Here is a 14697-nt window from a genome sequence, read left to right as displayed (position 1 = left end):
CATTTAAAAAAAATGTGCAGTTCCCAACAATCAGTGATGCAGTGTGCTGTTACGGTAACATAAGCATCGGTGGCTATGGAGGTCCAACCATCTGTAGTTAAAGCAGTGTCCTTACAATCATGCAGCATTTGTTTTACATTTGCACGAGTGGTATCACACAGTTGAAATATGTTCCTTGAAATTGTTGTGCGACTCGGAATCTGGTATCTCGACTCCCTGAAACCATCACCCTTGACAATGCTGATGGGTCTCATATCTTTGCAGATACATTTTGCAAGAGATTTCGAAATTGCTTCACTCTGTTGACCAGGTAATGCAGCAGCAGAAGTGTGTTGAAAAAAACATTGTCATTCATGGCTGTTTATGACGTGAAGGCCCAGCCATTTCTGATCCCTCTTCCTTACCATGTATTTCGCTGCAGGGGGTGGTGTTTTTCCAAATGGCTTCTCATGTTCGTTGTATTTGAATGGTAGGGGAGTTCGCCTTTGCATAACATAACGCCATCTTGGTAGCGTAATGTAAACACAATGATATAAGAAGCTTGCTTAACATATAACTTTATAAATACAAAAAATCGATTATCTACTTTTATTATCGATCATCATAATAAGGAAGGAAATCGGTAAAAATAACGATATTCGATTTTATCTTTACACCCCTAGTGAGTACTGACCATTCCCCAGTCTGCCCACTCAACCCAGTCATGCCTGCCCATGTCTTCTGCTGCTCTGGCACAGTGAAATGTACCCCAGATTGGTCTGAACTCAAAATTTAACAAAGGTTTTCTTTTTATTAATATTATTATTGTTAAGGGTAAACATGTAGAGTATGTCACAGGCTAATGTCGCAAATGTTAAAGGTACTGCAGAACAAAGAGGCCATGAACGAGCCAAAAAGCAGGTTCCCTTTTCCCTAATATTGACCAGTGTTTCTTTTTTTTTTTATCTGGAGATGTGAATGAAGGAATATTTCAACCTCATAAGGATGGGTTGGGAAGGCTGATTTTTGAAAATAAGTAAATTTCTTGGGTGCCTACAAAATGTGAAGCCTCCTGTACAGGTGAAATCCAGAGACATTCAAAGGTGCAAAGAGTTAAATTCCTCTCTGCAGTAGAGGAATAGAATTTCCTTCAGCAAAATGCAATTAGTTTTGAAAATGATACCCTTGAATTGGTTAGGTTCCTGCCGCTAATTAGATATTCTGTCTGCATGGGTTTATTGGATATCATGAAACAAGCTTTTCAAAGACTGGTATGCCTGGTAATTTCTGCACTTTGCAATTTATGCACAATTTTCATAGGCGTTGCAAAATTAGATTGTTTGAAAAACTTTTTTTTTCTGGTTGCCCACAGGAAGTTGTTTTAATATTCTGGGATTTGTTACTCTGGGTAACATTACTATACATTTGGATCTAATACAGGTGTACCAAAATCTAAAATGTGAAGAAAAAGGTTTCAGTAATGTCTATTAGTGCAGGCTCTCAATGCTGTTAAAACATTAAACAAAAGGTGGCTATTTGAACTTGGATTATAATCTAAGTACATTTAAACAATGATGATGTTACCTAATAATTAGAGGCATCTATTGATCTTGTGGTATGCAGATCTTCCTTCTGTATTTTTGGACAGTCTTAAGTGAAAAGGTGAAGAAGAAAAAAGAAACCCCTTCCTTATGTAACAGGCATTATTGAAGAGTAATAGATCAGGTAATAACAGGCACCTTGCTGATTTATATTTGTTGTAAAACAAGGTGTAAAAATACCCCAAAATACACTGTATGTGCACAGCCTCCCTTTTATTTATTTTTATTTACAAGCCATTTCTACAGCCTATTTTTTGGGGGTGTAAGTAAAATGGCGAGGAATGTTGAAACAAATGTGCGTCTCAGTTATTCCTTTTATTGATTTTTTTTTTTTTTTTTTTTTTTTCCTTCAGGTAAGAGTGTTATTCTCCAAAGGCCCATTCATAGCCATTTTTGCCAGCGACCCTCATATTATCATAAAAGCTATTAACCAGAACCTCAACAGTGTGCTGCGTGACTCTAACATCAATGGGCACGACTACATGCGCAACATCGTCCATCTGCCCGTCTTCTTGAACAGCCGAGGCCTCAGTAACGCCAAGAAGCTCTGTGTGGCTGCCCTCGCCAACGGGGATGCCACAAACTCTGAAGGTAAGACATGCCACAGTACAATGTATTTGTTTTTTCACTGCTTTATTACCTTATTACCCTTAAACTTTGCAATTGGTTTTATTGCAGAATGTATGTGATTGGATGTATTCCAAAAAAAAGGAAGCAAATAAAAGAAAATTGCCTAGTAACTGCTCATTAATGGGATGTATAATTCTGTGGACAGTTAAGCTTATATGCCTGTTCTTACCTCTCTAGGGTGGCATGAAGATGTTGACAGGAAGCTGTCCCAACACAGTCTTGGGGAGCTTACAAAACAAGGAAGCAAAACTGCATTGAACCGAAGGGTAAGGCCACTGTGTCAAGAAGGCCATGATTTTCTCACACTGTTGCTTAGTTCTGATGCTGTTAAACACAGACCCCGCTGGAGAAAATGCACACATTCCACTGTAGACTGTAGACCTCCACTCCCATTTCAGGTGAAAAATTAGACGGCAGGATTTATAGAGGTTTGTATTCGCGAAGGACAGAGGAAGATGAGAAATGAGTCGAGAGCTGGGAAGAATATTAGCAAGACTGTGGTTCATTGGAGGGAAAGGTGCACCCAAGCCTGTCAGCAGAGGGAGGCTGATAGTGTGAGCAGCATGTGCCATTGATTTAATGACTGTTTATCATTCCTGCTGGGATGCAATTACAGTTTTAGTCTGATGACAGGGTGCCGTCGCAGGGGCTTATGACTACATTCTGGAGCACTAATCTTTGTAGGAGGATAAATACTACTGCCTTCCTCCCACATACTCAGTTTGTTTGTTGTTTAGTAATGAACTGATTTTCACTTGGCGCTTTTTGGGACATTCTGTGTTTTGGTTTTCTTTTTAAAGAAGCACACTTGTTTACGTTGTTGCTGAGAACTGTCTTATTTCGTGACCAAAAAAAAAACTTGGTTTGGTTTATACTTTTTGTTTGTTTTAGTTTGTTTCCTTTTTCTTCTCAATGGAAGTGTTTAAGTATAATATACCCTCTAAATTGATAGATTCTGAAACTGTAAGACAGACAGAAAGTTCCCAGTTTGCAGAGCAGAATTTGAACCTAGGCTTTACGGTGCAGAAAGTCTTGGTCTTGTTGTATGCAGTTCATACCCTTGGGCTGCATTACATCGAGTCAGTGCCCAGGAGTTGAAGCTGCGGTGTGAAGGCCAAAGCAGGGGTGGACAAGACCTTATAAAATAAGAGTGCTCTTTTGTTTCTTTTAAGCTGATAACAATCAGCTCTCTGGCAAAAAGAACTATCAACACAGAGCTGCACGAGTTTCCCAAAGGCATTATGTGAGGACTTGAATTACTCACAGGAAATTAAAAGAAGACATTTTATTTTTAGATCAGTTACTCAACCATGGGATATGATCCCACAAAATAGTCATTCTCAGTCCAGAGTCAGTCAAGTCTGTATCCAACGAAGATCAATTAAAAAAATGTAGAAGTGCTTTTCAAAAGGAGTTCATTCTGGAGTCCACAAGATGTCAAGACTACCGATTTACTGTGCATTTCAAATGATCCAGCTGTTGGCTCTGATCACTTCTATTAAATACGCCAAGCCAATTTACATTTTTTTCTCAAATACCGTTGAATTGTGCCTGTCATGGGGAGCTTACCATTGTTTAAAAGATGGTCTTTTGTGAGTAGAAACAGCACTACAATTAATAATCTTGGCATTGGTGTTCTCATTGTAGTGGAATCTTCCCCTTGGTGGAATGGCTTTTTGCTGTGATAGTTGGTTCCAGAATAAATACATATTTTGTTTTCAAAGTTATTGCCAGGGAACCACACAACCTATGTCATAAAAATAAACATACAACAAGCAAATTTGTTTCTCTACATTTTAAGGAAACTGTTTGTTATTCTTAGCAAGATTTGTACCTAATGAAAAAGCACCCAACATTAGGGCACTTCACTTTTTACACCTGCGTAGAAATCTACGGATCAGCCTCAGAGAGAGATGTAAGGAATAACACAAACGCCAGTGATCAGCTGAGCAATTGAACACACATTGTTGACTGAACTCTGTATGCATCTTTCACAGGACACTTACCGCAGGAGGCAAATGCAAAGGACGATCACCCGGCAGATGTCCTTTGACCTGACCAAACTGCTCGTCACTGAAGACTGGTTCAGCGATATCAGCCCACAGACCATGAGGAGACTGCTGAATATCGTTTCAGTTACAGGTGATGTCACAGTTGACCACATTAAGAAACTAAACCGTACATCATTCCCTAACAGCTCCTGCAATGTGTAAAGAGCATTATTGATAATCATTTCTGTCTAGGAATATTACAAGAATATGTGTAGAGATGGTATGTCAGACGGTGGCATCTCAGAGTGTTTCTGACATACAGATTGTTTTTCCATTTTGCAGGCAGACTGCTGAGAGCCAATCAGATCACTTTTCACTGGGACAGACTGGCCTCGTGGATCAACCTGACCGAACAGTGGCCATACAGAACTTCCTGGCTCATCCTGTTTCTAGAAGAGACTGAAGGCATTCCCGACCAGGTTACACTCAAGACCATCTATGAAAGGTAAGTGCAGTGCCACCCTCGCACTCGCACATTGGCAGAGTTATGTGTGCTTTGTGAGTTATGCGTGCTTTGTAGGATACTGTAGTTCCCAGCATAGAAAACCTTGCAGCTTCAAGTTTAATTTAAATTATTAAAACATAGCATTATTTTTCATATTTAATTGGGGTATCCTCTAACAAGACAAAACCCGAACACATCTGTAGTATGTGATATAAAAATGATTATAAGTCGATCAAATTATTAGTGTAACTGTAACGCAAGTGCAGCAGTGATGTCATAAACAGGTGCCAGAAAGCCAACCGGGGGAGGTTTTGCATGTGATGAACACAGTGGACAGATATGAACATTTTAGAATAATGAAAACACATAAATTAAGAGATGCTCAGTTCACCCTAACGTGTATAACTGTGCCGTGTTTAGTTTAGAAAATAAAATCCAAATGTGACCTGGGAAGTTTTATTTTTGGGAACTTTTGTATCCTACACTGCATTGTGCTTCTTTCTTGTCATCGTTTTAAAGTTTCCTTTGTACTGTTTGTACTAGTAACAGCTATAGATGTGGATCTGCAGGTCCTGTTGAAGTGCAACTTTGTAAGCTCTGCGAAGTGAACATGAGGAAGGTTAATGTTCAATAGGATGCCAGTTCTTTTGCGTTTTCCTTTATTTTCTGTATTTGGGTGAATTCTACAAGTCTGGTTTGCCATTTCTGACACATCAGAATTACATATTTGGCGTCTTTAGTGTCACATTGTTAGATTTGTAGATGAATCCCAAAAATGTCATTATACAGACAAAAGTAAAAAATAAATGACATAGTTGAATAAGTGATACTGCTTTCTTTTAACCATATTTAACCACAGATTGGCAACAGCTCCCTGCAGATGCTTAGAGATCATACTCTGCAGCAGGTGGCAGTAGAGCACTAGTCACTGCACTGTCTTGCTATGAGGAAGTGCTTTGGGCCGAATAGCTCAGACCTTCTTATCAGATCAGTATTAAAAGAGTGTAGTGTGGACATGGACTCATGTGACCTGTAAATCATACTCAAAGCAGATCATGTACTGTGTGTTGCGAAACACAGTTTAGCACACAAAAAGACAAGGGGCTGAGGATAGGAAACTTCAGAATGTGGAATTGAGAAACGGAACCGTGTGGTACAAAAATGACATTCAATACATCTCGGTACCAGAAGGGGGCAACACAGCCTGTTATAGGCCTTGTTCTCGAAATGCCACAGAAAATGATCAGGTATTACTGCAAACACCGTAAAAAGGGAATTTTAAAAATAGAAAAACCCCAAAAACTATTGATAATTTTTATCTGGGGAGATTTCATAAAATAGTTAATTAGCACAGACTGATGTGTCACAGCACAAAAAGCTGACTGACTGAGCCAGACAGGGCATCCCAATGCAGGTTGCCCACTTCCACTCCCACTTATTCTTTCAATTATTTCTCATCTAAAGTGGCCTGCTTAAAGAACAGCTTTTTAAATGCTGTTAATGCAGGCAGTGTCTTTTTCAATGTACCTTGACATAATGGCTCATTGTCTTCAAAATTGGTTTATTTCTGTTCTGATTATAGCTCTGAAGGCAATAAAATTTCACCTAGCAATTTAACTTAGAAATTCAGGGAATTCACTATGGCCTTTTTTGTTAGGTGGGGTGCTTCTTCTCTGCTTGAGTGCATAATGGGTATAAGTGCAGCAATGATCTTTTCCATTGAACGAGGAGACCTTTTAGAAGGGGATACATTGGGTTTATTGTTCTCAAGATCTGATACCAGTCGTGTGGGGCGACGGGATAATTAATATGTAGTCGACTCTATCTTTAGTTTGAGGTTGTTTTATGGACAGTAAGAGTGACTGAAAATGTTAAAGCTTAACAGGCATAAGGCATATGGTGATTGAGTCTTTCTTCAATTAACTCATTGCTCAGTGCCAGTCTTTGTTATGTTTACTCACTGTTTGATTCCAGTCACAAGGGGAAACACAAAGCAAAGATGATTTGGTGAGGAGCGCACAATAAGCCACATCACGTGTGTGTGTGTGTGTTGTGTGTGTATGTGCGTGTGTGTGAGAGTGAGGCGAGGGCCAGGGGGGGAAGGCGAAGAGGGGTCACTCCAATTTGATCTGCTTTCTGTTTCAGCTTGAATAAAATCACAATTCACAAGCTTTTCAGAAATTAAAGAACTCCTTTTGTTTTTTAAATTGTCTTGGAGGGCTCGTGTTTGGCTTCAAAAAATAAAATATAACACTCATTCCTAGGAATAATAATATATGTAAATGTTTTTACATCAATTTAAGTAAGTGCATATTGGCCTCTTTGTCTAATGTGGCAAGTGTCATTCCCTGAACATTACAAGGAGTTATACAGATTATATAAAGCCCCAACCAGGCCACTCATTTAATCTTCTGCAGTATGTGTGTAATCTGTTAATAACATCAGGATTTTTGATGATTAACTGTTAAACAACAACTTTTTCAAGTCTTCATATCAAAGGACCCAAAAAAAGGGGGGGGGCACGGGCTAATGAAGATTATAGAGTGAAGAGGGCAAATTTCGACATTTACCCGTATCATCGCAATCGCTATAGAGTGCAATACAATCTTATCTTTGTTTGTTTGTTTTGGTGCTCTGTTAGGAAATTGCATTAGATGCGTGGGGCTTTGTTTACAACTCTTGTAATATCGCTGAACGATTTCATTCAAAAGCCTGTTTGATCTTCCCCTGGTGCCTGGGGTGGGGGGGGTGCTGGTTCTGCAGGGGGTCGTAGTGGTGTGACTAGTCCAGTAAACAGCAGGCTTTTATCCCACTTGAACCTGTAGGAGGGGCAAAGCCACTTTTTCCTCTCTGTGTAGTTAATCAGCCATGTTGACTGTTCACCACTGATCACCAAGTTAAACTAGCAAGGCCACTGGCACGTGGGTCAACTTCTCAGACAATGATTTCCAGTGTGTTTACATTTACATTTAGGCAAAAATTTTGCATAATCCTTATCTTCACAGCTAAGGTGGGGGTTCCAGCAGAGGGAAAGGAGGTTGAGTATTTGCAAATGTTAGGGTTTAGACTTGTGCAGTTTCATGAAAAACAAAGCTTGTGGCTGCCACTTAAGCTGTCTGTATAGGTAAAAGAAAAACAAGTGGTAGGGACAGAATCTAATTAGATCTTAGATCTTGTGTAAATAGCTAAGAGTAAAACAAGTAATGTGCTTGCGTCGTAGGGTCTAAAAGAATAATACAGTTCTCAATATTACACACGGATTTTGCAATGCAATAAAGTGTAAAACGACACAAGACGTGTGGTATGGTGAATACGTTTAGCAACATCAATAAATAAATAAATCGACACCCTAGCATGGACTCAAAAAACACTTTGCATTTCAATGCAATTAGGAGAATGATCTGCACGGGTACTTCATGTAAGTCATTTACTCACATGACCAGTCTCGTCTTTCATTAAAATGGAGACTAAATCAGCTTGTTTCTTCATTTTTGGCTGAATATTGAAAGCATGGCAGCGGTAGTTTGTATTGTATCTAATCTCTGGGAGTTTATTTCTTTAATTTGAGTAGGAAAATAAGATTGCACTATCTTTTTGGAGCAGCTACCTGGACTGTTTGTGCACATATGTTATGTTTTTGTCATCTCGGGAGAGCTAGTGCAAGAGAAAATGTAATTCAGAATGTCGCACACAGAGGCCTTGGATAATATATGTTTGTCAAGCCTGTTAAATATTTGTTACATATATGTCACATTTTAAAATAACTAGAATACTTTTTGTTTCTTCATTTGAAGCCTCTCCAGCTCTGTGAAGCTGTTTTTCTGAATTTCCCGCTTTGTTCACCATCGAGTTAAAATATGGAAATTGAAGCCGTTTTTCATTACCGAAGCTTTCATTCTACGATGGCTTCTGTTCGACTTGCTCTCTCCTATCTGTCCTTCAGAGAACAATTGTTTCTCAGTGATTTGTTCAAACGTTGGTTTTTAAAATGATTTCTCAGACTGTTAAAACTTTTAACTAATGACATTTGAAATTAATACCGCAACACAATTTTAGCTAATTAGACAGCCTCTTCTCCAAAGCACTGAAACATTAAGATGACATAGTGTTCATTTAGGATTAGTTTAATTGGTACAATTATTGTAATTTAGTCGCAATTATGTGTTGAGATAAAAGCTTTTGTGGAGCATATTTGTGTGAATTCCTTTATTCGTAAACCTAATAAGCTATAGAAGACTCCTTTAAGCAGAGAATAACATTTTATTTAAAGTACGTTTTAGCTTTCATGCCCTTGAATGGGGCGCTCTTTATTGAATGCTCACATTCTTCGTTAATGTGTACTTTCATCACATACATGAAACTAAAATTGTAATGTGTGTGTGACATTAAGTATGGTTTTCCTCGTGTTTTGCTTTGAAGGTGACTATCATCTGTGCTCTCAGTCCACCAGAGTTGTTTGGATGAAAGAATTAACTTGTAATTTATTAGAACAGCTTTCATTTGCCAAAGATCTCAAAGTCTAACACATGAACACGGTATTCCTTCTGCACTAATGCACCGAAAAACAACCTGACCTTAAGATCAGTGTGAGACGAAACCCTAAACCCTGGGAGGGAACAGAGACGTTGCCAAGAGTAGTCAGGGATAGAGAAGCGATACAAGCAGTATGTTATTGGCGTCTTTTTTCATATCACTCTGACACCGGGATTAATTTCCCTTTCTCGTCTTAGAAGAATGGAACTGGGAATTTCAAGTCAAACCTCAGACCATTTCTCTCATATGATAACTTTAGATCCCAAACCTGAGCTCTAGCTCTGCTGTAGTGTGGATCTGTGATCAAGAGACAAGTGGGGTGCTCAGTGCTCGAGAAATTGACATAATTGAGATGTATGGAGGTAATTTGATTCTAATAGATTTGGCTTAGGTGAGGAAAGAGCTGTGCACGAAACAATTCTTCAGTCTTTCATGTAAACACTTGTGGCTTTTTATTTTATTTCCCTGTGTCTCCAATGTTTCTGAACATACAAAAAATAACATAATAAATAATAATATATACATACAAAAATGATAAATACAAACAAATTAATACAAAAAATAAATTAATAAATAGATAATTAAAAAAATAGATCATATTTAAAATCAAAACTAGTGTTGAAAAAGTACATTTCCACTCGCCCCTCCCCAAAAGGTCCATAAAGATTTGAATCCATTTCAAACCACAGACAAATCTTTCCCTTAATGTGAACTTAGAAAGCTGTCTGAAAAGAGTCATGTTATCCTGAAATCAGCAGAAATGCAGTAATGTCCGTTTTTCTGAGGGGAAATAACCCTTCCTCTTCCTCAGCTTTCGAATACATGTTTAAAAAACAAATGAGTCAGAAGCAGAATTTCATGGGCCTACTTTAATCTTATCAAGGCCTGAGAAGCATAGAAAATGTGCAGCATAGTTGGCGTGACACCTTGCCACCCTTGAGGACTTGACTCAAATTGGCCAACCCTGGTATACTACTGTACTACTGAGCATGTAGCTTTAGAGCCCTTTCATTTGATCTGTGGTTGTTTCCTAATCAATTAGGGATGACCACCACCTCCCATCTTGAAAGAGTATTTTTGTCCTGGTTTACATTTCTGTCCTTTTATGTGTCCTTGGGTAGAGTTTCCGATCCTTCTCCAGCCCAAGGTGTGCCTACTTCATAGGACATTTAGTGTGGCAGTCCAACCCCTCTGCCACCTGCCCGTTCATTCAGACCGGAGTCTCTGCAGACCGCATCGCTCTGCCTGAGAGAAGCTTATGTTCTGTCCGTGTTTGCTTGGAACTAATGGATGAGTCATCGGTGCCACACTGCATTCTGGGAGTTTGCATTGGAAAGATCATCCGGATGAGTTTTACAATCACACAGCTCTGTGGTGTGGGTATTATTTTTTAAGTATGAAAGACAAACGGCTACATTGTTACCCAGCATGCTGTGTCTGCGTGTGTGTATGTGTGTGTGTGTGTGTGTGTGTGTATCTCTTAACATCATATGATCCAGAGAATAAACAAACACTGATTAGGGGAAAGCGCTCTGTGTTTATGAAGTATATATTCTGAACCATTAGTGTCTCAGCGGTGGTAAAACGTTTAAAGATGCAGAGAAGGAGAGTGGCAATCTTTGTTGTAAAGCCTCTTTAAACCTCAACATCCTTTTTGATATGCTAAGTATTTTCAGGGATTAAAAGGGATAGGCTGCAACTGTGAAAACATGCTGTATTCCAAGTCTGCACACAAAACCAAATATAAACAGGGTATACATTTTTATTTTTCTGATACTCATTAATTGTTGATGGGTGGATTGGGGGGGGTGGAGAAAACAGCTATGTTCAGCTAATGAAATCATCTTCATTAAAAAGCCTTTGATAGCCGTCAAGCTAACTATCTTGGCAGAATTTCATAAGTAATAAAATAGTTGAATCATTGTTTCCTATTTTGAACGTAACGTCTGGGCTATTAAATACATCAACACTCAACAAGATTTCCATACACTTGTATTGTATTTGAATTTTGGATTGTATTATTGCACCCTGGATATGGCATCTGCCAATAAATAAATAATAATGGTAATATTAAACTATTGGGTGTGACCGCACACTGATGACAAGAAATTAGAATTGCTCAGAAAAAGTGAAGCTGTATAATGCAGTTTTCACTGATGTGGAAAAAGACACGTTGGCATTTTTGCACTTTGTTTCTGTTATTTTTTTTGTAACGGCAAAACTGTGAATACCCCTATTATTTGCAAGCCAGTGAATACTTGCACTCATGACTGCAAATAGCCAACCAGTATTCTGAGAGGTCATCTGTGACCGCCTAGACTCGCACTGAGACTTGTCACGACACAGAGCAGCGTGGCTGTGGTGTTCTGTGAGAGCCAAGGAAAAGGGATCAGATAAAACTCATGCAATCTATTGCTCTTTGTAAGCAGGGAATTCTCAGGAAAAAGGCTTAAGCTCTGATCGAGACTTCGCAAGATCTTACTGCGGTTTTCCACACCAAAACTGAAAAGGCAAATTCGAAAATTTCCCACTGATGTTCTTTAAATTCTTTTCATTCACAATTGGCTTGAAACTTCAGGTTTCACATAGCGTTTGGAGAGCTTTGTCTTCAGCACTGAATTTTGTTTGTTTTGTGCTTTTTGGGAAAAAATACAATAATAATAAAAATCATCATCATTTAAAATGAAATACAGTGGGAACAGTAAACTTGTCTTAAGTTGTATAGCTTTGTCAGTATGCAGGCTCGTCAGTATACATGTTCCTGGCAGAACTGCTCTCACAACCCAGGCCTCCAGTCACGGCTGCTGTCTCAGGATTTTGAATGTGTAAAAGTACTACGTTGTGGAAAAGCAGCTCTCCCTGTCCAAAGAGTATGTCCAGCTTATCCTTGTATGTGGAATCTTCCTCTAGCTGAATTTATTACATTGATTTAGGCATCAGTCTGTGTGGAAAACTTTAAAGCCATTCAGGCTGAAGACGGTTTACCCTATTGTACAGCGCACTTTCACCACAGTAGTTCTAGAAAGGGGCAAGATTTGATCGGGTAGTGTCCCCTTTTATCATTTATTTCAGTTACCAGACCTTTATGCTCTGTAGTGTATTTAGCTTTTTGGGAGCTGAGGATACATTGACTGTAAGTGCCATGAACGTATTGGGGGGGTTTAGAAAGGAATCCTTTAATATATACACATGCATTCAGTTATACCGAGAAATTCTGAAACTCCCAGAGTTCATCAAGGGGCATTTTGCAGCATTTTTTTTATTGCCATTGTATGTTTCATATTATTTAAGTTTTTCTGTTTATGTGGGTAATTCATAGCCAAAAAAGGAACTTGGCTTCTTGCATTTCTCCACTCTGATAGTCATTATATTTCAAAACTCCAGCCCAGTGGGTGTGCGCAATCATTTTTCTAATGTAGGTTGCCATGTTAATCTGGATGTAATATATAATGCAAGAAGAAGGGGGAAATATTAATAAATTAAGAAACTGGTTAGCCCATATTTCTCTGTAATGTTCAAATACTTTTTTCCAGTTTTAAAGAGGAAACAAATCTAACTTTTCAGTTTGTAACTGGAAACATTGTTTTGCCCCAGCTTTAGAGCAAACAGCGATGCTTAAACGTTAATCAACCTACTTCAGTTTAAATTGTGTTAACACTGGGGACTTTTTAAGCCATTCTGGGTTGAAGACCACTTTTCTGCCATTTTGGGGACTTTGCTTGTCTTTGGCTGGATACTGACTGCCATTGTTTTCTTTTTATTGTGAACATTGATTCTTTTTATTGACTTTGAAAATAAATGTGTGTTGGCATTTTGCTTTTTGGGATTTTATGGAAATGTGCTATTGAATAGTGAGTCTCATTGAGAGTGTTTACAGATGGGCCACAGACTGCGGCTGTGTGCGGAGTCAAGTGTTACATTCATTGGTAGTAATGGGAAATAGTGAAAGAATTATGTTCTTTCAGTCAGATGCACTGTGTGGGAGGACTGCATAAGAATAAAGGAGAGTGGAGCTGGCTTTCAGATTGATTAGCATTCTGATAAACTGAAAAAAAATAAGAAAATGTGAAGCATTTGTGTTTTAAATACAGACAGTTTGCTAGTCTTTGATAAATGACATTATTGTGTTCAATGGCGGCAGAATTCCTCATGGTTTTTAAATGCCAAATTTGATAGTTTTTAAATCCTAAAAATTATACATTGTTTTACATTTCACTGTTACTGAAGATATCTGATCTGAATTTCTTTGTTGGCCTTTTTTCTTAAGGAAGAACTTTGTCAGAATTACTGGATGTGTAAGCCACATTTTCTATAATTAACATAAAAGCTATCCTTTTGAATGTGTACATTTATTATAGCAGTATTTCTGATCTTTTATATACCATTATTATTGCTGAAAACCTTGTGTTTAAATATATGTAATGACTGCTTCTAAATGCCACTTAAAAATACTCTCACACCAAAGTAAAAAAAAAAAAAAAACGTGTGTGTGTATATATATATATATATATATATATATATATATATATATATATATATATGTGTGTGTGTGTGTGTGTGCATGTGCGTACGTGTGTGTGTGTTTATATTTATGTATATATTTTTGCTGTTGCCTATTTAGAATAAATATTGTCAGAGAACATATCGACTGTTTATTTTATTAACCATTTAGAAAAGTCTGACTTTTTTCTTTTACACTTTTTTGACTCTCTTTTGAGTTAATAGTTTTTTTGAACTTCGTAAAACAAGCAGTTTTTGCACTCACTTCATTATCCAGCCAAACAGCGTCTTTTTTTTCTGTTCCCAGCAGTTCAGCGTAGTATTATTTTAAAGGTCTTGCAGACGTATTTGAAAATGCCAAAGAGTTTGAGAAGCCAAGTGAACATTTGGGTAAGGCCGTGTTATCAAGACCCTGTATTCTCTGATTGCATGTACATAAACAACTTAAAAATTCAGAAAGAAGATCAGACCTAAACATCTCAATGCACCCCTCCACCCCCCCAAGCTTATTAAATGGCCAGGTCGAGGTATTTATTTTATTGGTCTTCTATTATTATTTTATTTCAATCTTGTTTTTTTAGTTTTTTCCTCAGTTGATGTTGTTTGTTTCTTCTATTCTGAACAGTCCCCCTTTACGCACGTTCTCTGGGCCTTGATGCAGCAGGGTTCTGATCACACCACTTGGCTTTGAGTTGTACTAGCATGCGCACTGTGCCTGAGCCTTGAAGAAATGCCGTTAAACCCCTGCTCTCCCCTGTCCCTCCTGGAGCATGACTGTGGCCGACACAGCAGGGCTCATGAAGAAGTGTATCCCGGTCGCACTGTGTGGGCTGTGTTCTACAAAGGCAAAAATGTTCAGAGCTCGTGGGACACAGCGCTCTTTCAGAATTAAGGAAAGCTGCTAGTAATATTCACCTAATTCTGTGCATGTGAAAGGTCAGCTGACTATTAATATTTA

The 14697-nt window shown here is 38.3% G+C and overlaps 1 protein-coding gene across 4 annotated transcripts in view; it reads left to right on the top strand.

Annotated features, from left to right (window-relative positions):
- kidins220b (kinase D-interacting substrate 220b) overlaps positions 1-14697 on the top strand; it is a 58582-nt gene that overhangs the window by 21506 nt on the left and 22379 nt on the right. For all 4 annotated transcript variants that reach the window (XM_066716213.1, XM_066716207.1, XM_066716197.1 and 1 more), the window contains exons 19-22: positions 1934-2171; positions 2388-2476; positions 4208-4352; positions 4544-4706. In XM_066716213.1, coding sequence (XP_066572310.1) covers positions 1934-2171; positions 2388-2476; positions 4208-4352; positions 4544-4706 — 635 coding nt within the window. The remainder of the gene's footprint in view (positions 1-1933; positions 2172-2387; positions 2477-4207; positions 4353-4543; positions 4707-14697) is intronic.

The sequence above is a fragment of the Amia ocellicauda genome, chromosome 1, assembly GCF_036373705.1.
Source record: "Amia ocellicauda isolate fAmiCal2 chromosome 1, fAmiCal2.hap1, whole genome shotgun sequence".
NCBI classification, from domain to species: Eukaryota; Metazoa; Chordata; class Actinopteri; order Amiiformes; family Amiidae; genus Amia; species Amia ocellicauda.
Note: the sequence above shows the minus strand (reverse complement) of the source record. Positions and strands in the feature narration are given on the sequence as shown.